This window comes from Coffea arabica, chromosome 4e, assembly GCF_036785885.1.
Source record: "Coffea arabica cultivar ET-39 chromosome 4e, Coffea Arabica ET-39 HiFi, whole genome shotgun sequence".
Taxonomy (NCBI): domain Eukaryota; kingdom Viridiplantae; phylum Streptophyta; class Magnoliopsida; order Gentianales; family Rubiaceae; genus Coffea; species Coffea arabica.
Genome location: NC_092317.1, coordinates 2388642 through 2415997, shown reverse-complemented (window position 1 = coordinate 2415997; position 27356 = coordinate 2388642). Strand labels below are relative to the sequence as shown.

Below are 27356 nucleotides of genomic sequence, written 5' to 3'. Positions count from 1 at the left end.
TTATTTTGCATAAAATTATAAAAAATTTAGATAAATTCAGTTTCGATCACCGTTATAAGGCGAGACATGCAATTAGGACCATGGATTGATTACAACAAATCGCTCACAAATACAGCTCTCACGGGGGCAAGGGAGATTCAACACACAACCTTTTGTCTGATTGATTCAAGAAAACAATTCCTACCAAAAAAAAAAGGAATCAAGGAAACAATTAGTAGTACTTAAAATCTCACATGCAAAATAAGCATTTCTGTTTTGGCCGATTCAGAATTTAATTCCAGCCCAGTTTCCTTCATCCAAAGTTTGGATGTATTTAATTTCGATCACCGTTATGAGTCAAGACATGCAATTGTACACACTTAGGGTCTGTTTGTTTCAAAGGAAAATATTTTCCTTATTTTCTATTGTTTGATTGGGTTATTGCTTTGGGAAAATTTTTTCCTACTGAAAATATTTTACATCAGATGGTGTAAAATGACTTCCCATATAGATGAACTGAAGTTATTTTCCATGTCTGACTCATAATTTGTAAGACGTTCCATTCAAGCTCCCCCACTAGCCTTAAGATTCAGAACAAAACCCACCACTTGTGCAATAGTCCACTAAAGCTTTGTAGTCTCCATCTGCTCCCAAACACCGGAAAAAACATGGAGAAGGTAATTATTTTCTTTGATAAAATTTTTCATGGAAGACATTTTTCGTCGAAAATATTTTACATTGAATCAAACGGACCCTTAAATAGCTGAAAGTGCATGGCTTTTGCGATGCTTGGCACGTGAAGTAAAAAAATAATTAAAAAATATGTTCATAAAAAAAATAAAAAATTTTCTGCTGAAAATCACTGTCAAAACAAAGGATTTACAAGTTTTGAGTAATATCGTCCATTGTCTGGCTGTAATGAAGACTGGGTTTGTACGATTAGACACGGTAGATATTATTCTTTGACTTTTTTTCTAGTCCTGTCTTCAACCAAAAAAAAAAAAAAGGATTCTTTCTTTCTCTTCAGGTCCATGCAAATAAAACAGTGGATGCAAAGTTGAAAATATATTATATTAGAAAGAAAAGCTAAAATTTTATTTTTAAAAAAATCCTCGAAATTCAAAACCATAGAGTCATCAATTGAAGAAAAAAAAATCCTCTTACTATTACTAATTTTATAAATTGCTCAATTTATAAAGGATGAAAGATTTCTCGGCTTGGGCTTGGGAGGAGTCTAGTTGTCTGACGGACCGCCCTAGACGTCCTTGGATTGGTCAGACTACATTTCTTTGTTAAAAGCCATGGACTGACTGGGCTTGATGCGGCATCTCCAGGCTAATGTATCTCAACACGTATCCATCAACGAGTGAATCGCCGGGCTGGGTGATCAGAGCAACCCAAATCAGGTACATCTGCGGCCCGTTTAATAATCTTGAGAAATAAAAGCTCTGCAATTTGCTCAGGATTTGGGCACATTCTCAATGCTTGTTGGCTGGAGGTGGAGGGAGAGGGCGATGCCTCCTTAAGCATTGTTCAGAAAATCACAAGCAACTGTCGTTAATTGGCAATCTGATCAGAAGTATTAGCGGATTGTTAAAATGATTTTAGTTTCACATGTAAGCAGGAAGAACAATAATAATGTTCCTGAATTTCCCATCTACTTTGTCATTGAAAGGGAGTTTTGTGTGCTTTGTGGGCAGGTTGAATGAATGAATTGATTTTCCTTCAAATAAGCCAAAAAAACAAAAAAAATTACTAAAGAAGAGAATGAATGCAACAAAAGAATAACAATAGAAATAAAAAAGCAAGCTTTTACTCATTCGACTGACCCTTCTTAATCTAAAGATTCTAAACAATCTCTTCTTGGCGCAAATTTCTTCTCCAAGTAAAGACAACTGAGTCCGAAATTACAATCTTCAATCTACTCCAGTACCATTGCAAACTCATAGGATTTCCCCGAAGTGGTCGTTCTGAAATACTTGAAAATACCATTCTCAATGCAGTAATGTTCATCAAGAATCGTATCGTTTTCATCCCCAAAATGAATATGATTGAAGAAATCATCACCTGGACGCAATCTTTCGAATTTTACTTCTTCAGTTTCATCTAAATCTTCTTGATCACCCGACTCGTTCTCAACGTCTTCCGCATCATTCCAATCGGACAAACGCTGCTTATCAGCCTCGGACGGCCTAGCCTCTGGATGTGCAAGCCGGGCATGTTTCACTAATTGAGCATAACTTCCTGAGAAATCGCATGTTTCCAAAGGACAACTTCGTGCTAATGCGTTCATAAATCTGCGGGCAGATGCCGTGACAATCCATCCATGAATTTGCCCCCTACAAAGAGGGCAGAGCAGTTCATCATCATCAGGGCTCCCTTTTCCTCCACAGCGAACGAACTTGTTTGGCTGCTGATCGCTACCGGTTGATTTTGATGGCCTCACTGAATTCAACTTACAGAATCGATCAAGACAATTTGAAAGGCGGCGGCTTGTTCTACACATGTAAGGCCGACAACCTCTTTCATGCGACGAACAAATCAATAAAACAGCATTGTGAGGATGTTCCATGCAGATCGTACATCTTTCTTCTCGCCACCGACCCTTTTCGTCACAGCCTTCCGTCCCGTCTTTCTTGCAATTTTCACGATTCTTTGAGTTGGAAGTGTAAGGGGAGAACCGCACACCATGTGAAGAAGATGAGGGCTCGGTCTTTTTACGATCTTTCGGCATCACAGATGATGAATGGTGGTGCTGCTAAACGGCTGTCAAGAAATTGGTTTTTCTGTTTTTGGTTCGACTTTCTCCTGCGATCATGAACTGGAAGAGGACGAGAGAAACAATATTGAAACTTATATATTATTATTTTCCTTAACAAAAAAGGATTTCGAGGGAGTTGGGAAAGGGGGATTGTTAGGAATTGGGAACAAAACTGAGTGCTTGAAGTTCGGCAGATTTAGGGGACACTACTAATGCTGGAAAGCGTAACCGTGATCTATTTAGAGAATTCCTAACCCCAATATATTTTGATTACCAGGGGTTTATTCGGAGAAGAATTCCAAAACCATAGTGACATCATTTACTATTTACCCGCTACCCTTTCAATTTTTTCATCAACATTTATTTAACCCCAATATATTTTGGAGTAATGCAAATATTGCTGGACAAATATATTTTGGTTGCTTTCTTTCACTTTTTCTGCTTTCCATTTTCTTTTCCTTTCTTGCCTTTGTTGTTAAATCTTTTCCTTATCTCTTCTTCTTTATTGCTTTTATCAATGAAACACTCATGAATAGGCACCGCGAAAAGGTTGATTTACCATCTTTAAATAATGATATCACAAAAATGTCATCAAATTTACTGCCAAATGAATTTCATTTGTAACCGCCAGTGTTGAGATAGAATTCTTTTTTAACTAGATATCTGCTTTGTAGACAATAACCCATATGTTGGATAAATGTTAAGGTGCAATTCAATTATCCGTTGCGATTTTTCACTGAATTTGCGCTCTTGCATTTACCGAATAAGCTCCAGATAGGGGGTGAGGAGATTTTGTATGTCCCCAGATTTCAAATTCAATTTGATAATTTGAAATTAGGTATTCGGTAATTAGATACAAAAGCGGTATTTACTAAATTCACCGAATTCTAATATAGTATGAAATAGGTAATGGAATTTTCAATTTGGTAATAACCAATTTTAAATTCAAATTCGGTAAAATGAAATAGAATACCATATTACCAGATTCGAATCCCAAATTAGTTTATGAAATTATATAATACTCTCTCCGTCCCACTTTGATAGTCCTGATTTTTTTTTTTCACACAGTTTAAGAAAAAATAGTTAACTTTGTTGGAACAATCAATTTAGGTAGTTATTTTTCTAAAATACCCTTACGTTAATTAGAGTACAACTTTATGGGAACTTGAATTGATAGTAAAAAAAGAATCAACTCTCATTAAATGGGGTAGGTTTATAGTAACAACAACTTACATTGAATAAGGATATTTTAGGAAAATTAAAATACAACTACATTCTTCAATTGGAAAGTGGATTACAATTTGGGACAGACAAAAAAGGAAAACAGGACTATCAAAGTGGGATGGGGGGAGTATTTAAGTAAATGCTATATAGTATTAATATTATATAGGTAAAGACTATTAATAATAGATAGTATATAGTATTATCATGTACTAATAATAATATATAATGATGTACAATATACTATTTTAGTATTTGTTATATGATTATAATAATACAAATATACAATAATACATACTATAATACTTATTCCTTTATACATAACTAGAATTAGATAATAAGTATAAGTATAATACTAAATATTACACATAGTTAGTAATTAGAATTTAGGCATTCGTTCATCATTCATGTTTAGATTATTAAATATTTGAATGTGTAACTTTTAACTTGCAAGTATTAGTATACTATAAAATTACATTACATATGTAATATATAAATTAATATTCTTTAATCACTAATATTGTTTAAACGTAATCAATTAAGCACTCTGATTAAGCAGTTTTAGCGAATGCATATGAATTACATGTCAACATATTAGTATATTAGCATTCACTCTTGAAAACAATCAAATTATTTGCAAATTAAGCATTTAAGCTATATAAAAAATAAGAATAATTGAAAGTGTAATACAACACATAATTAGTAAATTATAAATGACTAAATATATACAACTATACAAGTGAATCTCATTTTAATTATGTGAAAATTACTATCCAATTCAGTTATAACTGATTTCATGACCGTTTCGGAATTCATTCGATATATTCGATTATTTCTAATTCGAAATTGAAAGCGATTAAGAATTTTACAAGTAAAATAACCAAAAAAAACTGAATTCAAATAATCGAATCCAATTTAAACCGAATGCCCCGCTAGCTCCAGACCCCACTAACTCCCAACATGATCCTGGACTGGCCTATCAGTTTTCGTTTTCCTCTACTCCCCCAAGAGTCCAAGATCCTTTCTTTGCTTTTACACTATTAGTAGATCCTCTTGTTTGTGGCGTCCGACACTGCGTGTTCTTTACTCTTCACTCACCACTCACCTGTGCCCAGTCCCAGTCCTAGTTGTTTCCTCTGCTTTGATTTGCGTTCTCTTAAGAATTACTCTTAGCTTCAACCTGCTAAGAAGGTGAAATAAAAGCCCATTTCTTGCGAAATCTGCAACTCAGTTTTTTTTCCCTTTTTTTTACTTGCTTTGACTATCTGATGTCTAAAATGTTTGACCCTTTTTACTGAAGTTGCCATCTGGATGGCTTCAATTCTTGCTAAGCTGCCTCCTCCACCACTGTTTGCTAATGGACGGCACCTCCTTTTGAGTACTCTTCAGAAAGTTACAGCGCCTGGCATTGGAGGTAAGCCACTTCTTTATTTCTAATTGATGCCAGAAAAGCTGTGAAAATGAAAAGAAAAAGCTGTGAATTTTGATAGAGCTATCTGAATTGTAAGCTCATTTGTCTTCTTTTTTTCATTCTTTTTTTTCCTGGGCATAATTCTAGTTAATGGTTCTGTGCTTTTGTGAGCTCCCGTGCACTAGACATTAGTTGACTGAATTCTGACTCTATATTTGAATCCAAAGTGAGATTATTGGACTTGGAAGAAAGAAGAAAAGCGAAATCTCCGGCAGCCTAGAAATTTGTTTCGCCAAAAGAACTGAAATTTGGTATTGAAATTCTGAAGTAGAGGACCATGATCGCTCTTTCTCCATGTCTTTCATCATTTGAATCATAATTTCATCAAGGCGACCTATATTTGGTGAACTGAAAAGCATTGTGCCAAAGTATAAGGCGTAACTTGTGGTGGTGTAAGATTTGCTTTTTGGCAGTTTAATTTTTTTTTTCTGTGAGCCCTAAAGTAATGGACTTTTAGTACTTTGTTCTTGAATGTCCAAAGGAAATTGGTGAACTTCTCAAGTTTATTCCTGAAATGCATAAACATTTTTTGGCTGCATTAGAGAGTTTCAGATTGCTTGATTTTCTTGCAGAGTGAAAAAGAAGTTGTCTCCTACATGCTTGATTATATATTTTTTTATATTTTTGACGAGTTTTGAAGTCAACTACTTTTTACTTGGAGCAGTGTTAATCATCAAAAAGTTTCTGTTAGTGAAGCTGGTCAGTAACTAGAAAAGATAAATTAAACAATGGACTAGGTAATTTGATTTGAACACGGTACGTGCTTCAGAAAATTAGCCAGAACGAGCAAAGAAGAAAAATGTCGTGAGAGAAAATTGCGAATGATGCAGCTTTTTAGTAATACTTGATGTGACAAAGCAAAAAAAAAAAGGCCAGAACAAAATCTGATCAGGACTTAAAGAAGGTTGTACAAGAGTAAAAACTTTGAGGCTTTTCATTTTTCTCGTGAGTGGATATGACTTCAATGGTTCAAGTTGGCATATACTTGGGGACTTGGAGATTGTAATGATTTAACTTTTCGGTCTCAGTACTTATTGTAATATTTTTCTTGCAGGTAGGCAAGGTCAGTTTGCTTTTGTTGCAAAGGCTACAAGTGACACCTCTGATGAATCTTCAACCTCTCTTGTGAAGTCTGTTCAAAGTGTTGTAGGTCCTCTGTCTCTGTCTTTTTTTTCAGTGCAGTGTGCCAAGGGAAACACAAAATGACAGACTTCTGGGTCATAAAAATCCCTTTTTGCAGTAGGTAATAGATCAACAAATATGCTAACCAATTACTGGTATTACTTACAACAAAAAGAATTGACTTTTGAATGCTTGAATGTGTCACTTAAGACATGATCTTTTTTTGCTTCCATTCCTGCCTTTTACCGTTTCCAGATTTTGTGTTCGTGCATGAATTGCTTATGCAGTTGGTAGATGATCCCCCCCAACATTTGTGGAACCAAACAAAAGCATGTTGCTTCATCTGATGCCCAGATAGCATGTATCCACTAGATAGTTCCAGAAAAACTGATTAATCCTCCCCAGTGGGCTTGTTGTTCAGGGATTGCCCAATTCCCCTTTCTCGTCTTTGTCAAAGAAAAAATAGAAGGATAAAAAATGAAAATCAAACAGCATAGTCGCTGGTTCCTTTTGCCTTTTAAGAGTTGGTTGTATGCTTTTCATGCTCATATTGTAATTGTTTTCTTGACACCATCTTAACTTTGTTAGTTTCTTTTACCAGTGGGAGAAATCTGAAGATCGGATTGCTGTAATTGGGTTGGGATTTTCCGCAATAGTGGGCCTTTGGGCAATTGTGAATTTTGTCTCGGTAATTGATTCAGTTCCTTGTTTCCTTAACCATGGAAAAAAAAAAGTTTATGGAATTTGATTGAGGCAGGGATGTATAATTCAGATTTGTCTGGATATTTTTGGTAAAATACAGCAAAAACTTGGGGTTGATTAACTTGCCTTAGTAATTGATTTACTTCCCTTTTTCCTTAACCATGGAAATAAATCGTGGAAATTGCTAGTGACAGGGATTTGTAATCCAGGTTTGTCTGTATATGTTTGGGATAATGCAGCAAAAACTTGAGATTTTGTAATTAGGTTCAAAACCCTGATATCAGAGACAGCAATTTCCATGTGTCAGCTTACCAGTCCATGATATTCCTGTGATGTTTCCATCTTTAAAAAGGCATGAATGCTTTCCCGTGCAATGCATATCCTAGCAGGCAATTGATACGAACAGTTAAAGAGTCCAACAAAGTGTTACTTAGAGAAATAAAGACGAAATGACATTCTAAGATCCTTCTAAGATCCTAGTGTCATCTCACATTCATTTGTGTTTTTTCCTTTTATTGCTCTTCTGCCAGTGGAGATCCTTCCTCTTGACAGTCTGACGAGGATAATCTTTGCTATTGGAGTTGTCTTATGAGATTGCATAGTGCAACTTTGTATTTTCTTGCCCAAGATGGATGCTTTTCTGTGAATCTTTTGTTTGTTGGAAACGTATGGTCAACTCTTTACTTTTGTGAAACTACTAAATTTCTGACACGTCGTGAATTTTGCATTAGGCCATCGACAAGCTCCCTCTCATCCCAACTGCACTTGAATTGGTCGGGATACTATTTTCTTCTGTAAGTATGGTTTCTTGAAAAAGTATATGGTTTCTTATGGTTGCTTGAGTATTAAAAGAAAGATGAGATAATAAATCTCATGAGACCATTTCTTGTGGGTGCTCTATATGGTTGCATGGGTATTGAAAGAAAGCTACAATTTTTTACTCTCTATATCCTTTTCCGCTTACAACCTACCTTTTCTGCTTTGTTTCAGTGGTTCGTCTATCGTAATCTATTATTCAAACCCGATCGGTAAGTTGTTTATTTACTAACTTCATTTGCCAACCATATTTTTCCTTTGTTTTCCGGTTTCCCTTTGTTTGGGTCTTGGTTGAGGGACGAGGGCTCTCTGTGAAATATAACATTACAATTAAGATTATACGTGTTCAGATGCCGGTCGCCTTCTCTGGCATACAAGAGTTCTCATTTCGCCACTTGATTAATTGTGAGCATTTTCAGCAAGAGATGCATGACCACCTTACTCATCTCACATTTGTGAATGAAATTAGTTGTGTTTGTTTCTTTATCGTATCTTGTCCACTAGTCGTCCTTAACAGAGTCCCGTATTATTATACCCGTCATTAATCTTTTCTTGTAGTGCGATGTTACTTCCCAGACTCTCTTACATTTGTTATCTGCATTTTCTTTTCAGGGAAGAGTTTTTTCGCAGCGCGAACAAGTCACTATCAGACATCTTGGGCGGCCGATAGCGTTTATCATGTATACGGCAATGAATTTATACACATATATCCTGTCTCCTTTTATGTTTCTTAAACGATAGACATTCAAATCAACATAAGTGCATAATACTCTGTTCTTAGCTCAGCGCTATGAGAACGAGTGGGAACATGTTCTATTTCATTACAGACACCCAACATGCCGGATCCTTGGCTGAAGCATTTAGCCGACTGGAGAGCATTTTCTCAAGTCTTTAACCACAGAGATTGACAGCCAGTTTTGGAGAAAATTTGAGCCATTAAAGATTATCTGTGTATGCTGATCTGGAATTTTGGTATGCGTGGTATTAATCCGGCGATGCCCATTAACGCTCTTGTCAATCCCGGAAAGCAGATTTACATTGGTCACTCCAGAAAGAGATGAAATGATTCATTCTCTAGGTCTTGGTATTCTCTATCCTTTCTAGTTTAGTACTAGAAAATACCAGGACCATTCCGTGTGTTACAGGCAGCCTTACTCGAAGGTGACAAGAGTGCGGACCGTAAGATGGGAACTCCTCAAGCGGATTCATAGCCTGGGACACTCTGGCATGTTTTCCTCATTGGAACTATAAAATTTATGTTCGGAAGAATAATAGCAACCATGAATTGCTCGTCGTCTCTTATAGTTGAGACTAAACTAAACAACTTTTATGACGATTCACAAACGTCCGACTCAGATTGCAGCAGACACTGTTGCATTCGAAGTACTCAGTGTTCCTTACACAATAGGTTCTACAACCCAAATTTTTATGGTTACCCGTTTCATCAAGCTCCCATTTCAGATTTTTAAAATTGGCACTGGATGCTTCAGAAATTGGGGAATTTACCAAGTCTTATGCTGTAAGCTTTGAACCACTTCTTCATGTTTCTCCATTTCTGATTCTAGAACACAAAATTGCGGATAAAATTTTTCCCTTCCATTCGCTTTTTTGGCTCCTGCTAACAACTCAGAATCTGCAATTTTGTTAGAAACAAATATTAGCAACATAAGACTGGCAAGGAAAGTAGATGGTGCCAATGATAGCCCTTGACGAGCACCATGTGGTGATTAGCAAGGGAAGTTACATAGAGAGCAAGTATTTGCATTTGCAAAATGCTGCACTTGAAATAAGTGCATTTACAAATTCTGTCGTCTCACAAAGTGGTTGAATGCAACATAATCCACTAGCAAAGACATCAAATATCTGAAGTACGGCATCTATTAGGGAGAGGACAGTAGTGGGGAGGCGGGGTGGGGCGATGGGAGGAAAGGGGGCCAGCACACAATTTTCCAATACAAGCTGATGGTATTAACTCTCTTGTTCAAGGGCGCGAGAACCTTACCTTTTGCTTTTCCACTAGTGATGAGGCTGTTAAGGAAATCCCGGAGTTTTACGAGTACAACTTTCTCCTGCTCGATGTAAACATCTAAATAGCAGCCCTGATTTAAAGCCACATCGGATGAAGCATCTGGATACAACGACATGTCTTTCTCGTTGCGCATCAAGTGAAGAGTTTCTGGTGACCTTGGCCTCTCTGTCAGTATGATAGCATTAGAGGTGGAATCTTGGCAGCGCACGTCAATCTGAGCTAGACTTGCATTGTTGTCCTGCTTAGATCCCTGATTCTCAGATCGTTCATCCTGGCTCTCCATTTGCGCAGAAGAACTGTTCACTATCTGTTCGTGACTCAGGTTTTCCAAATTGAGAGGATTTCCTTTGTCTAGATACGATGAGTGCAGATAGGACAGAAAATGCTCCAATATTAGTGAGAGTCTAAAATTGCTTTCGAGTATAACAGGAGGTAATTCCAAAGTTTTCACAACATTAATCGCGACTACTCTTGCTCATGTTGAAGTTAGGAATCAGAGTATGATTTTGACAAGCAGATGAACAGTGATAGTTTCATTAACTTAAATACTATCAGAGAAAGACAGCTTTTTAAATAAATGAATGCATAACTTTTTTTTGCCAAACAAGCGATATAAAGTAAAATTTTCTGGAAAAGCAACAGCAAGACCTGTAATAATTCCCACGCAAAACCTTAATTCCTTTCAAAACCTACTGAATGATTGACATCATGAAAATGCATTTTATAAAACCAAGCAACCTGAGAGGGAAGTAAAACTGGAGTTTTGCATGCCACTGATAGAAGAACATTTACGTGTGAAACTGACCTGAAAGGCTATTAACAGCTTTTGATGTTACGATCAATAATTCACAAAACTCCATCAAGTTTTGCAGCTGAATGATTTCAGCCAACAAGGATCTTCAACAGATTAGCATTACCAATTAGTACCATTTGAAAAATGAATGAGCACAATATATTCAGCTCCGCCATCTCAAGCTAAGTGGAATTAGATTTAAACCTGAAGCGGAAGTTCAAAGGACCTTGTGCTGCTTCTCTAAAAATCTGCTAAAGGGGGTAAAGCAATAAGTTAGAGGAAGGAAAAGAAGAAGCCGTGCAAATGTTTTAAGCGATCATGAAGTTGACAACATATCATGGAAGAAATGGATCAGTCTAGCGGACTTGAAATAGTTGGACATGGCTCTGTAGAGTTGAACAAGAGTAAAAGAACAAAAAATGTCCTCCTTAGAAGCGGACATTGCTAAATTAGAACCTGGACTTTTTCAATTTTCTCATCAATAGTGTATTAGATAATTTCACGTGGACTAGTGAAATTTCTGCTTGTCAAACTTGCAACTAGTTCTAGTGGAAACTTCAGTAACTCATGTTTTAAATCTATCTAAAGCTTATGTCATGTTGCTCTTTGTCAAATTTATAGCTTCATCCCTGCCCTCAAGTTTCCAAGAAATCAGCCAAAACTTAGTTGCTTCTACAGGAACATAGTAAAAGTAATCTTACTGTAAGTAGATGGACATACAATTAGCAAGGACTTTTAATTTCCAATTGTTGGCTGATTGCTAACTAATGATGCCTTACCACTAACTAAAGTTAATGTTATACGCAGAGAAAAGCTTGTAATTCCTCAATCAAACATCCAAGACAGTTTGAGTTATTACCGGCCAACTTTGTGGAAGCATACAGTCGAGCTGCTCCTTCTTATGTGAATCAAGAAAGTTCTCATGGCCTTCGAACTTTTTTGATTCTTTTGAGCTTCTGTGTGAGAGGATACAACAACACTAATAAAGAACTTTCTTGATTCTTTTGAGCTTCTGTGTGAGAGGATACAACAACACTAATCATAGCAGGATTTGTCTGCTAAAAGAAAGCTATTATGCTAGCATTTTTCAATAAAAGAGAGCTTACATTTCTTCATATGCTCTAGAATTCTTGCAGTTCTTGCATTTGCAATTTTTGGAACAAATGATATTAGCACGATAGCACTCACAGTACCCCTGAATGCACCGTGATCTCTTGCAGCAGCAGCCTATGTACCTGACCAAAATTAAAGCATTTTTTCTTCCATTCTGCACTTGGAAGAGGTCAGAGACCCTTTCTCCTTAATATACAGCCAGATATAAATCTCCAATATCAATGTAAAATAACCTTTCAAGATGGATTCACTAACTTATCTATACAATAATGATCAAATCTACACCAGAAAACCCAAACAGGGCTCCTAAGAAAGTCAAGGCATTATAACCAACTTTAATGAGGGCCAACTGCATAATATTTTAAAGAATAACTGCCAAAAAAAAAGGCAGAAGAAGAAGAAAAGACAGAAACTTCAGAGCAATGTCCTGATGTTATGAGGTAGACAATCTTATTTTACACTGCACCCGAAAAAAAGTTTGTAATATGCTGATGCAAAGCTACAGCATCTCCTTGAGGTCAGAAAAAAAATTAAAAATTAGTTGAATTTGTGCTATCACCATGGTTTCTTCTCCTATGTAGCTATCATTGTCTATTATTATAGAGAAAACTTAGAAATTGAAAACAAAGATAACTTGAAAACATTAACATTTGGGTGCATTATTCCCTTCAAATAGGAAAACATACAAAAACCATACGTTTTCTGGTAAAACTTAGAGCTTACTCAATTGGAATTATTTCATATCATTCACAACGAAAAAGTCAGAGCTAATTTTGAAGCTTTTCCAGGGATATAAGCTACTATATTCACTTGTACATGATTTCGCAAACTTAACACTTAGATCACAATTACCACCACTGAAAAGCCAGTAATAAGTAGATTTACTGATACACTAAAATATGCCATTACTAATATTACAGACTTCTCAGCAATAAAACTCAGCAGCTCGTATAGCTAAAAAGAGACAATCTATAATGTTAGAAAGGATTATTTGTCTGGATAAAGCTAAAAACATTACCTCACTGTCCTGAGAACACTCTGGACTACTAACAACCATTGTCCTGAAAGCCTTCTGATTACGCTGTAAAATGAGTCCAATAGAAGCCTGCCGTACTTCCTCATTTTCAAAAGTATTCTGGCAATTGGAGCAACTGCATCCATCACAGTACTTGCCGGATGCAAAACACAAGCAGTACCTAACCGATCAAGTGAAATGCATTAGGTGTTTGCTAAGACATATTGTGTTGGGTAAAACATCTTAAAAACATGTTTGTCAAGACAAATAGGTAGTAGCTCTCCATCTAATACTGCTTTGTTTCATCTATCTGTCATTCTCTGCATAAAATACAACCAATGTTCACAGAAACTTGAAATGTCACGTCTATACAATCTAATGGTCCAGCTTATGGAAAATGTGAGATACTCTAAACTTTAATTAGATGTAGAACTGAAAATTTTCTGGCAGAGAGACAAGTGAAAAGCAAGGGGAAGAATTTAGTAGAATATCACTTAGATGACTCCTTTAACATGAACAAGGTCATGGGCAAAGAAGAAGCACTTACATCTTTACACAGCTCGACTGTTTGCACTTACAGTGCTTCTCCTTCGCAGGAATTTCACCTCTCAACTTGAAATCATCAAATTCTATCTTTGGACTGGACTTTCCAGAGAAAAATTATGCATAAAAATTGTCAGTCAAAGATGTATGAACTCTTTCAAGCTGACAACTTAAAATTGCATGAGATGGAAGCACATTTACAACTGCTGACTGCAAAGATATGGTTAAGATTCAGCATATCTGTTTTCACATTGCACAAAAAATTATTTTGCTGCTGAATGAATCCAGTAAAAATGAAAAGGTATAACAAAAGCAAAATAATGACTGCATAAAATGGATTAGAAGTAAAATAAATCAACAAATTTTTTTTTTTGGAAAATTTTTTACTACTTGAATTCTGGAGCTTGAAAGTCAGGTTATGAATACTAAGCGAATTCTTTGATTTGAATTTGAACGCAAATGTCCAAATACAGTGTCTTCAACACTATCCACTGTCCTTGAAATTGAGGAGAATATTTACTAATTTACAACCAGGAGTTAAAATTTTTGTTTTGTCATTGTGCTCACCATCAAAGTAGGCGATATTTGTTTTTGATATTTTGATTTTCCACCCAACAGTATATCCTGAGAAACTAAACTAAACTAAGACAATATTACTCCTTTCCCTTCCACAAGAAACTGTATTTTTCTCTAACAAATCTAATTTATAGTGCTTTTTCTTTTACTCGTCCATTTAGACAAACAAGCAAGAGAATTGTCCTCGCATGACATTTCCATTCTCATTCCCCATTTTTTTTGCAGTATAAGGAGCTCAACAAATTTATTCGTCATCGATAAACTAAAAACCTCCGAACAAAAGTAAAAAGATTTCTTAACGCAGAGAAAGTATGTAATAACAACTCATTTACTTAAATAAGAAAAAAATATAGCATAAAAGATCCTTACAGTATTGCTAATGGCGGACGAGGAGGCGGATATAACAGTGACAAAGAGGAAGTCTTTCGCTTCCGCGGCAGACTTGATCCTTCAGGTAAAGTCTCTAGTTTCACCATAGGAGATTTGCGGTGGATTCGCCGCTTAAGAAGACTATGTGACGGACTCAAACTATGCGACGGAAACTTTGAGTCTTTCGCTTCTGTCTCCATTCAAACCAAATATTTGACTTCGTTCGGTATCTTCAGCTCTAAAACACGCAAGAAGGCCGGAAATTAAAATCGGTAACAGTGATTAAAACCTACCAAACTATACAACGATAAACATGTAAAGATCGTGGATGATTTTGAAAAAGATCGTAAATTACAAATAGTTTCAGGAATTTCGCAGCTAAAACTTCGTAAATGAACGCGAAGATAGAGATTGGAACGTTTATAGTTGGCGAAGATATACGAAAGGTGAGTTAGCGCAGAGTTTTGGTCTCCGAACCAGATGAATATTCAGCTGCTGAGCGTGTGGATGGCGGTGGTGATATGAGCTGCGATCGATCGTCGCCCACCGTAGCTGATGCAGCGAACGTGAGGGAGGACTTTGAACTCTGAAGAGCGTTAAAGGTAAATCTTTTTTTGGCTCCAACGATTTGAAATGTGTCGTATTTGTATGGTAGAGTAAATTGAAAATTGGTTCAAAAAGGTGAAAAGAAAACAGATAAAGACATTTTCGTGATGGGAAAAAATGTACCTTTCATCTCCAATGTTTGGTCTCTAGACCAATTACGTCCTTAAAGTTTCACACAAAATACATTATTGTATCTTTAAAGTTGCTTAATTTTGGTTGATTAAGCACAATTGATAGAATGAAAAGCGATTTGAACAGAAAGTTAGGACATGAGTTGCATATCGTGCTAACCATCGTATTTTAGCCAGCAAAATGGGAAAAAAATCCTTGCAGAACAAGGACAAGAAATTTGGGGAGATCAATTACAATGTGAGAACAAACTTTTTACAAACAAAATAGGTCCTTTAAAACTACAATTTTGGTCAATTTTTGTAAAATATAACTTCAATTTCACAATAAATCAAGCCTATTTTCTGATCTTCTTTTGCAAAAATAGCAAAACATCACTCTGGACTTAATAGCAACTTGCCTTCTTTTATATTTCCTTCGTATTTCCAACTATACTAATTCAAAATTTCTCCCTCTTTCACATTTTTTCAACATTTTCTTCGATCTTATTTATCTTTTTTAGTGACTTGTGTATAAGAACTCTTCCTTTTAACAAGTTGATTTATTAATGCACCTAAAATACTTGCACCTGTTGGGTCTCTAAATAAACAAAACAACGACATTTAGAAAAAAAAAAAAAATTAGTCAGCTAAAATCATAGTTTCAGTAGTATGTTCATATCACAAAGATTTCTTATCACCCATAGGGACAACCGACAAACCTTCTTCTTGGGAATTGACCAAGCCAACAAGTTGTTAACTTTGTTTACGGTCCACAATCGTAGAAGAGTGTTGATAACATCCAAGTTCCAAAACTTTCGCCACTCATTTTTTGAGATCAATTTCTCCCCGATGTCTGTTATTGTCATTTTCTAATAGATTAAGGACTGAAGAGCTTACAGTGGTGGTTGCAAAATTAGGATTTGACGAAGAGAGGAGAAGAGAGAGAATGAGTGAAGATGGAAGAAACTGGGCGTGAAACTCATGTGCCAACTTTCCATCCAAGTTGCCTTTCATTCTGTCAATTGTCTTTAATGGACCAAAATTAAGCAATTTCGAGGATGCAATGTGTTTCATGTAAAATTTTGAGGACAAAATTGGTTAATAGATCAAACATTGGGGTTGAAAAGTGTATTTTTGCCTTTTAAGATGGCACATATTGAGTTAACGCTAAATACTAATACATCATTTTTTTTAGGAGAAATACCAATCTAGAGATCGTATTGATATGGTGTACATTTTTGTCCAATCAAATTAGTAATTTGCAAAGCAAATAGATGTTTCGTCTCTATAATGATACTACTGTTTGCTTATAAAATGATAGTAGTTCGAAAATGATGAAAAAGGAACTCATCTAGTAATTGGTAAATTATATTGCCTCTTTCATTCAATCTAATATTACCGTAATTGTTATTTATAATAAATTCAAATCCAAACTCAATACATAATCACGAGTATTTTGCACTTTTACTAACATTACTGTGTGCCAAAAAAGAAAAAGTAATACATTATTATTATTGTATGATAGTGGTTTATCTTCAACTTATTCATCAATTTGCAAATTAATGAGAAATTACGAATTAATCAAGGAATTGACACACAATTAGGAACACATGTTAAGAATTATAACTTGACAATGTAGAAGGAATTTTTTTTTTTTTTAAATTTAGAATTTCCTACTTATAATCTTTTTCATATTTCCATTCAACCCAACTCATCCCTATCTAGCGACAAAAAATTGGTTCAATATTATCCTGTAAAAGCGAGTGATTGGATAGTAGATTATTTGAGATAATTTTTTGAAAAAAATACTATAGCACTTTTACCATCCGATCCAACCCTTTCCTTTTCACCCACAAAAATTTGGTTCAATGTTGTTTGCAAAGGTGAACGTTTGGATACTAGATTGTTTGAGATAATTTTTTTAAAAAAGATACTGTAGTACTTTTATGTGATGTATGTGAATACTGTAGTACTTTTATGCTGGTTTAAGTGTTTGAATAGTAGATTATTTGAAATAAATTTTTAAAGAAAATACTGTACGTGAATAGTGTATTTTTAAAATGCATAAAACTCTAACCTGGCTTATTTAATTTTATTTTTTTTCCTTCCACCGCAAAGGTAATATAAGTACAAGAAAAAGTTGGTGTGGAACAGGGACCAGATCGATCCTGCCCCGTTTCACCTTCTTGAGCACCAACAGCACATTCATCCCACAATTTTACTCCTCTTTCGATTTGCGAATAAACTTTTGGCACCGATTAAAATAGCAGGCACAGGCACCGCACAAGGCAGCGGCAGCTCCAACTCAGTGTCGATCCCTTTTTCCATCCTACATTTTCCCTCTTTTAGCTCTCTGGTCCCAATCTACTCCAAATTAAACTCATTGTCTCCTCCTCCTCCTCCGTCGCCTTCTGGTCCCTAGACGCCGCGCCCACGTTAACTGAACCCCAATTTGATTCGCAAAACCTTCAGGTTTAATCTAAACTTCCTTTTATGTTTTAGGTTGTGTTTTGTTAATAACACAATTGATATTGGATCTCAGCGATCCAATTCTGTGCAAGTTTATTGCTTTTCTTTAATGTGTTATTCCAATTTTGTGCAAGTTAATTGCTTTTCCGTTTGATGTGAACTTAATTGATCTTGCTAACTGGTTTGATTGTTTTTCTAGGTTTATGGATTGGGTGATTTGATAGTAGAGGCAATTGAATCGTTCTGAAGATGTCTTGGTTTGGCGCGAAAGTGTCCCTATCGAGCTTGGATCTCGCCGGGGCCTTGAATAAAGTCAGTGAGAGCGTCAAGAATATCGAGAAGAATTTCGATAGCGCTCTAGGCCTTGAGGAGAAATCTGATGGCACCACTGGCAGCAGCAACGAAAGTAGGCATCTCTTAATGTTTTTTATTTGTTTCTGTTCAGTGCGTGTATGCTATTAATGTGATTTTAGATTTTTTTGTTTAGTGTCACTACTTAATGAGCTTAGTTACGAAATTTAAACAGTTATGGGAGAGTTCTAAAAACTAAAAAAAAATGCCTGTCAATGTTTGCAAGTGGATTTGGATATCTGGCATTTCCTGTTTAGAGTTGTGTATCCTCACGAGTTAGATGCAATTAACCTTGGTGATGATTTTGTTGGGGGGGGGGGATGGGTTGGGTGGTATGGGGAAGGGAGTGTAAGTAAGAAGTCCCCGGATTGAGACCTTCCACTTACACACACAGACAAAAAAAAAGATTTATACTGTACCAAAAATTAAGGCTGATCAATGGTTTGGGCTAAAACCATCTAGTGTTTACCATTCTCATTGTAGTACAGCTGCTATGTGTGCAGACCATTTACATAAGGACATTAAAGGCACAGAGACATTAATGAAACGCTATGGTTTCTTATGATGTTATTCGGTGGATCAATTGGAGTGGTTGCAAACCCCCTCCCTCCCAAACAACAAATAAAAAAAAAGAAACAAAAAAGAAAGATAATGCAAAGAGAAAAAATAAATTGAAGAACTAATAGAACCCAAAAAGTAAAAAAGATGTATGTGTGAAAACATGGGGTTTGTCGGGCCTTACAACATACAAGGAATTTGATGGCAATGGAGGATCTGGTCGTGACTTTGGATAAACAGCTCCATAAAAGAAGAAACTTTTAACATCAACTTTTTATGCAACGTGGAATCTATGGACTTCAATATTAGAAGGTACAATTTTTGAGTGCAATGACTGGAAGAAAGAAGCATAATAAGGATTTGCATTAGAGTAAGATCAATACTTCTTACATAATTGAGTAAAATAGATGGTTTGGAGGCATCAGCTGCAAGTTTCTGTATTTTAAGATATTTTGGTTATATAATTTCAGAATAAAGATGACATGCTATAATTTGACAAAAGTTGTAGATAAGTCATGGACCTACTTGATTTCTCAACCATTTATTTTATGGTTACTGTTTTATCAGCTCCAGGATTATGGCCTTCAGCTAATGATAGAAAAGCGTTGTTTGATCCCGTCATGTCCTTCATGGGACAAAGAGGTGGGGTTAGTACTGTGGATCCTCTTGGAAAACCTGAATCATCAATTCTCTCATCTCCTATGATAGATGAAGAATTGGCCAAGCCTGATAGCTCGACCAAATCTGGAGTAGAACAAACTGCACATGCTGAAGTGAGGGAAGAAAGAAAGAATGATATTGTAGATCCAGTTACTGCTGAAGAAGGACTAACTTCAAGTGGAGAGCAAAATGAGATGCCTGCGGCAGAAATTAGTGAAACAGCAACTGATTCATCACCATTGCCTGTTGAAGTGTCTGAGACAAATGCTGAAAATGTAGAGCAAAAAGATTCACCTAACCTACTTCAGAAGGAGACCTCAGAAGAACCTTTAAAGGACAGCTCAGAAAAATCTTCCAGGGAGAGCTTAGAAGAACCTTTAAAGGAAGGCTCAGAAGGATCTTCTGAAAACTCGGAGTTAGTGGAACCCAATTCCATGAAATCTGTAGATCAAGCAGCAGGTGCAGCCCTTGTACTGGATGGACTGGATAATATTGGTGCTGTGGAGGAGAGCACAGAGGACCAGAGGACACTGGTAGGAGAGGTCGCAGGGGAAGTTTTTCCATTTCAAGCACAAGATGTGATAACAGAGAATTCAGGAAGTGTAGAGCTTGCTGTTTCAGATTCTGTTACAACATATGTGACTGAAAATGCAGAAGTATCCTCAGAAAGAAACTTTCCCGTTGTTCATCATACACAAGAGTTGGCAGATATGGTCTCTGAACCAAAATCAACTAAAGCTGTTGAGATGACTCAGAAAGCTGATGATGAGATTGATGCAAAAGAACAACGTTTGAGTTCAAGTGGCAACTCATCCAGTATTGCTGATTCAACTGAATTGGAGAAGGTGAAGAAGGAGATGAAAATGATGGAAACTGCACTTCAAGGAGCTGCCAGGCAATCTCAGGTATTTATATTTCCCCACTGGCCTATTACTTTTCTTGGTGCAGAATGGTGTTGCTGCACTTTTGGCAAAGTTGTTATGTTTGTCAATGCCTGGATATAATGGGAAAGTTAGAATTGGTAATTAGGAGTAGGATATGCGGTTTGCTCCAGTCTAGAGAGGATGGGTTGATTTCTGGAACTAAAATCATTAGGATACTGAAGTCCATGGATTTGTAGTTTATGAGAGAAAAATATTTACTATTTAATATTTGGATCATGCTTTTGACCAAGAAGGCTTTCTGATGCATTTTTATTGGCCATACCAATCAGCATGAAATAATCTTACTGACAATCTAATTAAACCTTTTCCAGCATCTTGAATAGGCATGACACATGAAGATGTGAACCTTTTGTGCTAATTTTTTTTAATGCCATAATCCAATGACTTTGTTTCTATCTTTTTCCAGGCAAAAGCTGATGAAATTGCAAAATTGATGAATGAAAATGAGCAACTAAAGGGTGAGATTGAGGATCTGAGGGTACGTATACCTTTTCAATGTCCATGTCTTAATCTATTTCATTCTTACAGTATATTTTTCTTTGGTCATTACAAACTTGTAAGTTGTGGTGTCATTAGCATGTATGCCTTTGGTTTTTAATTGTGCTTGTTTTTTCTTTTCCTTTCTTGTTTGTGCATTCTCTTTCCCTTGCTTACAATCCCTGTATATTGTATACCTAATACTGACCAGGAATATACAATTATGATTCATGGTTGACCATCAAAGTAATTCTTGAGTCATCACAAGCAGCAGCACTTGATACATAAAATGCCATTTGTATTGCTATTTCATCATATGTAATGTCTTAGTTGTTCTTTTTGCTTCTTAAATTATCCGGTACAATTCTTCTTAGAATACAACCAAATTCAGAATGTTCAACTGAGAGCTCCCATATATACAGTCCTGTGTGAATGGATTTTATTCAGCAGTTTGTGTGGATTTATAAATTTTATTAGGCTAAAATATTAATTGTAAGCCATCATAAAGCAATATATCAATTGTATCTTACCATTAAACTAGAATGAGAAATTATGTCTGCCAATATATCTGCAAGATTTAACCTAAGAAAGAGGAATAAAATTGTTGACCTAATATCAGGGCACATCCATAAGTATGTCCAGAAAATTTATCTTGTAAGGACAAATATACTGTCTGGTTGGGGTATTGCTTCCTTCTTTTTTCTCTTTTATCAAATTTTTTTGGTTTGGGGTGGGGCTGGGAGGCAAAAGAAAATCTCTGGAAAGGATGCAACATTACTTTGTTATCAATTCGAGGACAAAGTTCAAAGTTGAGTTAGTTGATCTCAAGTGATTTTTGGGATAAGTGACATGAATATTGACTCTGGAAATAGATTATTTACTTAAAGTATGTATGAGCCAAAAAAAATTTCTTCAAGGATCTGAAGAACACTGAGAATAGTTCCAAAGAAAGTTTACATTTTTTGGGTAGAATGCAATTCTAAATATTTTTCCAGCACAAATTCAATTTTACCAGGCACCTATTAGGGTGGTTTGAAGCGATTTCTTCTTTTTGTACCATTTCTATTCCACAATTGCAACTTTAATTTATGATTATGCCTATACCTGAGCCTTTAGTGCTCTCTTTCTCTCTCTCTTCCTCCCCTCCTTTAAGTGATAGCAAATCTTTTTTCTTTTTTCTAGAGAAAATTCAATGAAGAAGGAATTGAATCTCTGCGGGAGGAGTACCATAATAGGGTAGCATCACTTGAGAGGAAGGTATGTCTTTAATGTAAATGCAAGTCTGTATTTACTGAACTTTCTGTTTTTTCTTTGAAAAATATTTGTTGTCCCTTTCCCTTCTTTTGCAAAGAATCACCATATCCATATGTGAGCTTGTTGTCATCTTCAAGTTCCATTTCCAATTTGACTGTCAATGTTGCATGGTTTGATCTTTGCAGTTATTCTCTAAGCAAGGGTAGAAATGGACTCCTGAATTCTGCCAATCTGAGCCTTGATAGTGCTTGATATAATTTTAATTTCGTCATCATACATATGCTTCTTAATTGACTAATGCATTATATTTTTTGTACTTGTGTTTTGTTATGTACAACTTCAGGTTTATGCTCTCACTAAGGAAAGGGATACACTGCGCAGAGAACAGACTAAAAAAAGTGATGCTGCCGCTCTTTTGAAGGAAAAAGATGAATTTATTAAACAAGTCATGGATGAAGGTTTGACCATTTAACAAGCAGGCTTAAAAAGTAGTGTTAGTAGAGTACAGTTGATTTAATCCTGTACCTACGTTTTCATTATAAACCCAGATATGTATAATCTGAACTTGCAATGGAGTGTTTTATTATGTGGTTCTAATAGAGTAAAGTTGCACTTTGGGGAATTCTGATAGCAACTTAAATTATTTCATTCAGGTGAACAACTTTCTAAAAAACAAGCTGCTCAAGAGTCTCAAATAAGAAAATTGAGGGCACAGGTATGCTTATTTGGTTTTCAGCTGTAAAAGGCTGATTATGTTGGTCTTATGGCATTAGTTTTAACAATTCTGGCATTTCTTATGAAAGCTAGGTAAGAGAGCTTGAAGAAGAGAAGAAAGGATTGCTTACTAAATTAGAGGTAATTTGCTTCTTATTATTAAGGTGTTTCAATCAACAACAGTTTTTTTTTTCCTTGGGGTGGGGGGTGGTGGGTGGTGGGTGGCGGTTGCCATAACCTTTTTTTTTCAATTTTTATATCTGAGCCATTGAAGGTTGTTGAGAAACTTGGAAATTGTAAAACTGGGGATGATATTGGTTATATTTCGTTTTCAGGTTACGTGTTTGCAAGAGTAATTGTAGCATGCATCATCATTGTTGATATGTTAGTGGGTGTCATTGTAGGTTGTAGCTTTATGTTTCATTTATCTCTCTTAAATTTGATGTGGCGCCTTATTGATTTACCTAGCAATGGGATGTTGATTATTCTTCCAGGGAAGCAGTAGCTTGATGCGCACAAGTCTCTGCTTGTTCACTTGTTTATTGCTAATCTGGTGCTTCTGTAATATAACTGCTTGTGTTGTGATACCTTATTTTGAGCTTCATAGTTGTTAATCAATTGAGCCTCCTGCAGGTTGAAGAGAACAAAGTAGAGAGCATAAAGAAGGATAAGGCAGCAACCGAGAAACTACTCCAGGAAACTATAGAAAAACATCAAGCAGAGCTTGCTACCCAAAAAGAATTCTACACGAGTGCTCTGGTTGCTGCAAAAGAAGCTGAGGCATTAGCAGAAGCACGGGCTAACAATGAAGCCAGAACTGAACTGGAAAGCCGTTTAAGGGAAGCTGAGGAGCGTGAAGCTATGCTAGTTCAAACAATTGAAGAATTAAGACAAACTCTCAGCAGAAAAGAGCAGCAAGTATTTTTCTTAGCGTTCATGTTTTTAATCATCTTTCCAGAATCCCTGGAATGCTAAGATGCTTGGCTCCATTGAATGAATTACTGAATTGTGTTTTAGGCAGTTTTTAGAGAAGACATGCTGCAGAGAGACATTGAGGATCTTCAAAAGCGATATCAAGTTAGATATTTAATCTCTCTCTCTCTCTCACACTCTCTCTCTCTTTTTCCCTCTCTGCCCCTCTATATGGTATGTGTGCGTGTTTTTGTGGGTTCACGCATGCGTGGAGTTTTGTATTTCAGACATAGACAAGCTTTTTCTTGCCTGAGCAATAGGTTTCCTACTGACTCGATGATGCTATTGTGTCTAGGCTAGTGAGCGTCGCTGCGAGGAGCTAATTTCTCAAGTACCTGAATCTACCAGGCCTCTTCTGAGGCAGATTGAAGCTATACAGGTTTTACATCTGAAACCATAAGGATTTTGGAAATTTTGGGATATGTACATCTAATTGTTTGGATGCTTTCATTGCTTGACTTCTTCCCACAATAATTGCAGGAAACTACTGCCAGAAAGGCTGAAACTTGGGCTGCAGTTGAGAGGTCCTTGAATTCACGACTTCAGGTCTTCAGAATGGCCTATGTTCTGCACTTTTTGGCATTTGATGTGAAAGACTACTAAATAAATTCCGGCATTCAATGTAGGAAGCAGAGGCCAAAGCTGCTGCTGCGGATGAAAGGGAGCGATCAATTAATGAACGCTTATCTCAAACTTTATCTCGAATAAACGTTCTTGAAGCTCAGGTTATCTTATTTCTCACTTACAGTTATTAATACATGTGTGTTGTGTATAGTACTTGAGAGTAGGAGTGGCTTGCAGATATCATGTCTCAGAGCCGAACAGACACAACTGTCAAGGTCCCTTGAAAAGGAAAGACAGAGGGCAGCAGAAAATAGGCAAGAGTATCTTGCTTTAAAGGAGGAAGCTGATACACATGAAGGTCGTGCGAACCAGCTTGAAGAAGAAATTAGAGAGCTTAGGAGGAAACACAAGCAGGAGATACAGGACGCAATGACAAAACAGGAACTTCTTCAGCAGGTACCACACTGGGTTTTGCTTTTTGTCTATGACTTCTGCAGGTTTAGTTGCATTAAAGTAGGTCTTCATACGTGTGTCATTGGGAATATAGGAATGTGGAATGGCGTGTACATGAACAGCTACAGGGGGAGAGGTAGCTCTATGTTTTATAGATCTTGTTTAGTCTGCAATGCTGGACTTGGGAGAGGAAAGGCAGTCCTAATGGAGAGAGTGTATTTGCTTTTAATTTTCAGAGCAATCATTGTCCTTGCTAATTACCATACTACTAGTCATGGTACAATAGTATAAATGCTACTAGTCAGCTTTAATGCTGACTTTTTTTCTGTTTTGATTTTTATTGCCATTGTAAAAATTGTTAGTGCTTTTGCAGAAATTTGCTGCTGCAGGAGGAACATATAAAGAAGAAATAAACTCGTTACCTGCATGGTCAATATATGCATTTCTACCATGTTCTGCATAGTGCTAGCAAGCTTGTCAACCTGAGAGTTCTCTATTTGTGATTTCATGTTTGACAATTACAAAAAATTAGAACTGTGTGCTGCAAAAGATCTTTTTCTGATATTCATAAAATTTCTGCATCCTTGGTACACTTCCAGATAAATTTGTAGCGGGATGAAATATAGGTTTTCAATTTGTATTGCTTGAAAGTTTCCTCCCACGAGCTAGTTTCATGATTAGGTTGATTGACAGGAGCTGGAGAAAGAGAAAGCAGCACGATTGGATCAAGAAAGGGCAGCTCGGCTTCAATCTTCTGTTCTATCAGATCAAAGCCCTAAAACAAAGCAAATGCCTCCTATAGAAAATGGTATTTATAGTCCTAGTAAAGTATGCAGCATTTGTGAATGAGCCCCTAATCAATTTTTAAGCAAATACTGATAATATTTTTCAGGAAATTTGATTCGCAAGCTTTCAAGTGCTAGCAGCTTGAGCAGCATGGAGGAAAGCTACTTCCTACAAGCATCTTTAGACTCATCTGAAAATTTGTCCGAACGAAGAAATCAGGGTGAGGGATCCTTGAGTCCATATTACATAAAGAGCATGACACCTGGAGCTTTTGAGTCTGCATTGCGACAAAAGGAAGGGGAGCTTGCCTCATACATGTCTCGATTGGTATGTGGAACGTTTCCCCAATTAATTTTTGGAAGGTTTATGGCCATAAAAACCATTCTTGTTGAACCTGGTCTTCACTTTTATTGTTGACTGTCTTTTGGGAGGGGGGGTTCGACTGTGCCCTTTAATTACATTTTTAAAATCTGTTTTCTAGGCATCTATGGAATCAATTCGTGATTCCCTAGCCGAGGAGTTGGTTAAAATGACCGCCCAGGTGAGTTTTGTGTTTGAACTTTCTTTTTCCCCCCCTCCCTCCCTTCTGTTTTTCTATGTTATCATACTCTTATTTTGAACACTAAATATGTTTGTGGCAGTGCGAAAAATTACGGACTGAAGCTGCCTTATTGCCTGGCTTACGTGCGGAGCTAGAGGCATTACGAAGAAGACATTCGTCGGCACTTGAGTTAATGGGTGAACGTGATGAGGAGGTAGATCATTTCTGTTCTTTTTTGACTTTTGAATATAAATTAGGTACAGAATACAATTTTTCTGGTGCTTTTTCTTGAGGTAACTTTCTAGAGATGGAACTTCCATTCTGTTTCTTTTCTGTGAAAAATGAGATGTAAGCTATAGTTTTGGTATGGAAGGTCGAATGCATTGGTTAAAATTTCACAGGCGTAGTTGGGTTTTGAGATTGGTCTTGTAGTGATGGACTCTACCAATGCCTCCTTTGCTTGAGGAAATTCTTACATCGGCTCTGGAATCCTGACATTTCTGGGATGATGTTGTTAATGTACGGTTGCAACATCCATCAATATTTAACGAGAAACTTGAGCATTAGTTATCAGCGGCAGTATATGCTAACATTATATTCTCATGTATTGGGCTTACAGAACACCGCTCTCTTCTTATTTTTAGTTATATGCTAACTTGTGCGATTAATGATTTTGCTTAGTTGGAAGAACTCCGTGCCGACATTATTGACTTGAAGGAGATGTATAGGGAACAAGTAAACTTGCTTGTAAATAAGGTATCTCATCGTTCATGTTGTAGTGTTCTTGACCGTAAGTCTGTAACTAGCATTCTCTCCCTTGTGTTCTGGAGTTGTAATACATTGGACTTCGACTTGCTTGTGTTTTGCATGCAGATCCAGGTAATGAGTTCGACGATGGGTGCTACTTAATGGGGGCTTTTGTTCCCTCGGCTATACTTTCTTTGTAGTAAATGTTTGTGGTAAATGCAACGATACATTTCGCATACAAGTCAGCAAAAAGGAGATTTTGTTTTGTTTTACTTTGTGCTCCATATACTTTGTGTTTTGCATGAAGAAATGTAACGCGCGCTTTTGTACTGACTGTATTATTCATTTTGTTATTTTGGTCTAAAGTTGTACAGCGTAAAGCTTAGTGTTTTGCTCTGGACTTGCAGCATTGATAAAATTTTCATGGATCCAAGTGTAGAACTGAAGTCAACTTTTCTCAATGCTGTACATTAATCACTTGTTTCTATTGACTTTGTTATCATTTTGAATTTCAGACGGAAATGAATAAAGTTGGGAACAACTTGGGTTGTGCTTTCAAGATAATCAAAATGGGTTATCATCTTTTGAAATATATAGATGAGAGATGAAGAGGAGAGAAAGAAGAGAGAGAGAGGGGGGG

General features: G+C 36.4%; 4 protein-coding genes across 9 annotated transcripts; 2 read left to right on the top strand and 2 right to left on the bottom strand.

Moving 5' to 3' along the window:
* Positions 1 to 1747: 1747 nt before the first annotated feature.
* On the bottom strand, positions 1748 to 2935 carry LOC113741465 (uncharacterized). The gene has a single exon (XM_027269000.2). The coding sequence runs from the start codon at positions 2711 to 2713 to the stop codon at positions 1901 to 1903; it is 813 nt and encodes a 270-aa protein (XP_027124801.1). The 5' UTR covers positions 2714 to 2935; the 3' UTR covers positions 1748 to 1900.
* Positions 2936 to 4922: 1987 nt separating this feature from the next.
* On the top strand, positions 4923 to 8857 carry LOC140005897 (protein CURVATURE THYLAKOID 1C, chloroplastic-like). Of its 2 annotated transcripts, XM_072047108.1 has the most exons (7): positions 4932 to 5152; positions 5262 to 5375; positions 6487 to 6578; positions 7156 to 7242; positions 7988 to 8050; positions 8247 to 8284; positions 8685 to 8857. In XM_072047108.1, the coding sequence occupies exons 2-7, from the start codon at positions 5273 to 5275 to the stop codon at positions 8740 to 8742; spliced, it is 441 nt and encodes a 146-aa protein (XP_071903209.1). In that variant the 5' UTR covers positions 4932 to 5152; positions 5262 to 5272; the 3' UTR covers positions 8743 to 8857. The 2 variants fall into 2 exon arrangements, with proteins under 2 accessions (XP_071903210.1, XP_071903209.1); XM_072047109.1 differs by lacking the exon at positions 7156 to 7242 and having other exon boundaries at positions 4923 to 5152.
* Positions 8858 to 9344: 487 nt separating this feature from the next.
* On the bottom strand, positions 9345 to 16234 carry LOC113742310 (protein tesmin/TSO1-like CXC 6). Of its 5 annotated transcripts, none has more exons than XM_072047104.1 (10): positions 15946 to 16234; positions 14511 to 14748; positions 13570 to 13662; positions 13026 to 13203; positions 12001 to 12161; positions 11754 to 11850; positions 11099 to 11145; positions 10907 to 10998; positions 10075 to 10452; positions 9345 to 9705 (listed from the first exon to the last, which is right to left on the bottom strand). In XM_072047104.1, exons 2-10 carry the CDS (start codon positions 14708 to 14710, stop codon positions 9575 to 9577), a joined length of 1377 nt encoding a protein of 458 aa, XP_071903205.1. In that variant the 5' UTR covers positions 14711 to 14748; positions 15946 to 16234; the 3' UTR covers positions 9345 to 9574. The 5 variants fall into 5 exon arrangements, with proteins under 5 accessions (XP_071903205.1, XP_071903204.1, XP_071903207.1 ...); XM_072047103.1 differs by lacking the exon at positions 15946 to 16234 and adding an exon at positions 14988 to 15756; XM_072047106.1 differs by lacking the exon at positions 15946 to 16234 and adding an exon at positions 14988 to 15756 and having other exon boundaries at positions 11099 to 11142.
* A 1139-nt stretch (positions 16235 to 17373) lies between these two features.
* LOC140005896 (golgin candidate 5-like) lies at positions 17374 to 27057 on the top strand. The gene is made up of 20 exons (XM_072047098.1): positions 17374 to 17698; positions 17895 to 18101; positions 19172 to 20169; positions 20615 to 20686; positions 21868 to 21942; positions 22283 to 22397; positions 22593 to 22654; positions 22747 to 22794; positions 23287 to 23571; positions 23671 to 23730; positions 23921 to 24004; positions 24106 to 24171; positions 24252 to 24350; positions 24427 to 24645; positions 25336 to 25450; positions 25535 to 25755; positions 25910 to 25969; positions 26070 to 26183; positions 26651 to 26725; positions 26843 to 27057. Exons 2-20 carry the CDS (start codon positions 17945 to 17947, stop codon positions 26876 to 26878), a joined length of 2961 nt encoding a protein of 986 aa, XP_071903199.1. The 5' UTR covers positions 17374 to 17698; positions 17895 to 17944; the 3' UTR covers positions 26879 to 27057.
* Positions 27058 to 27356: the final 299 nt, after the last annotated feature.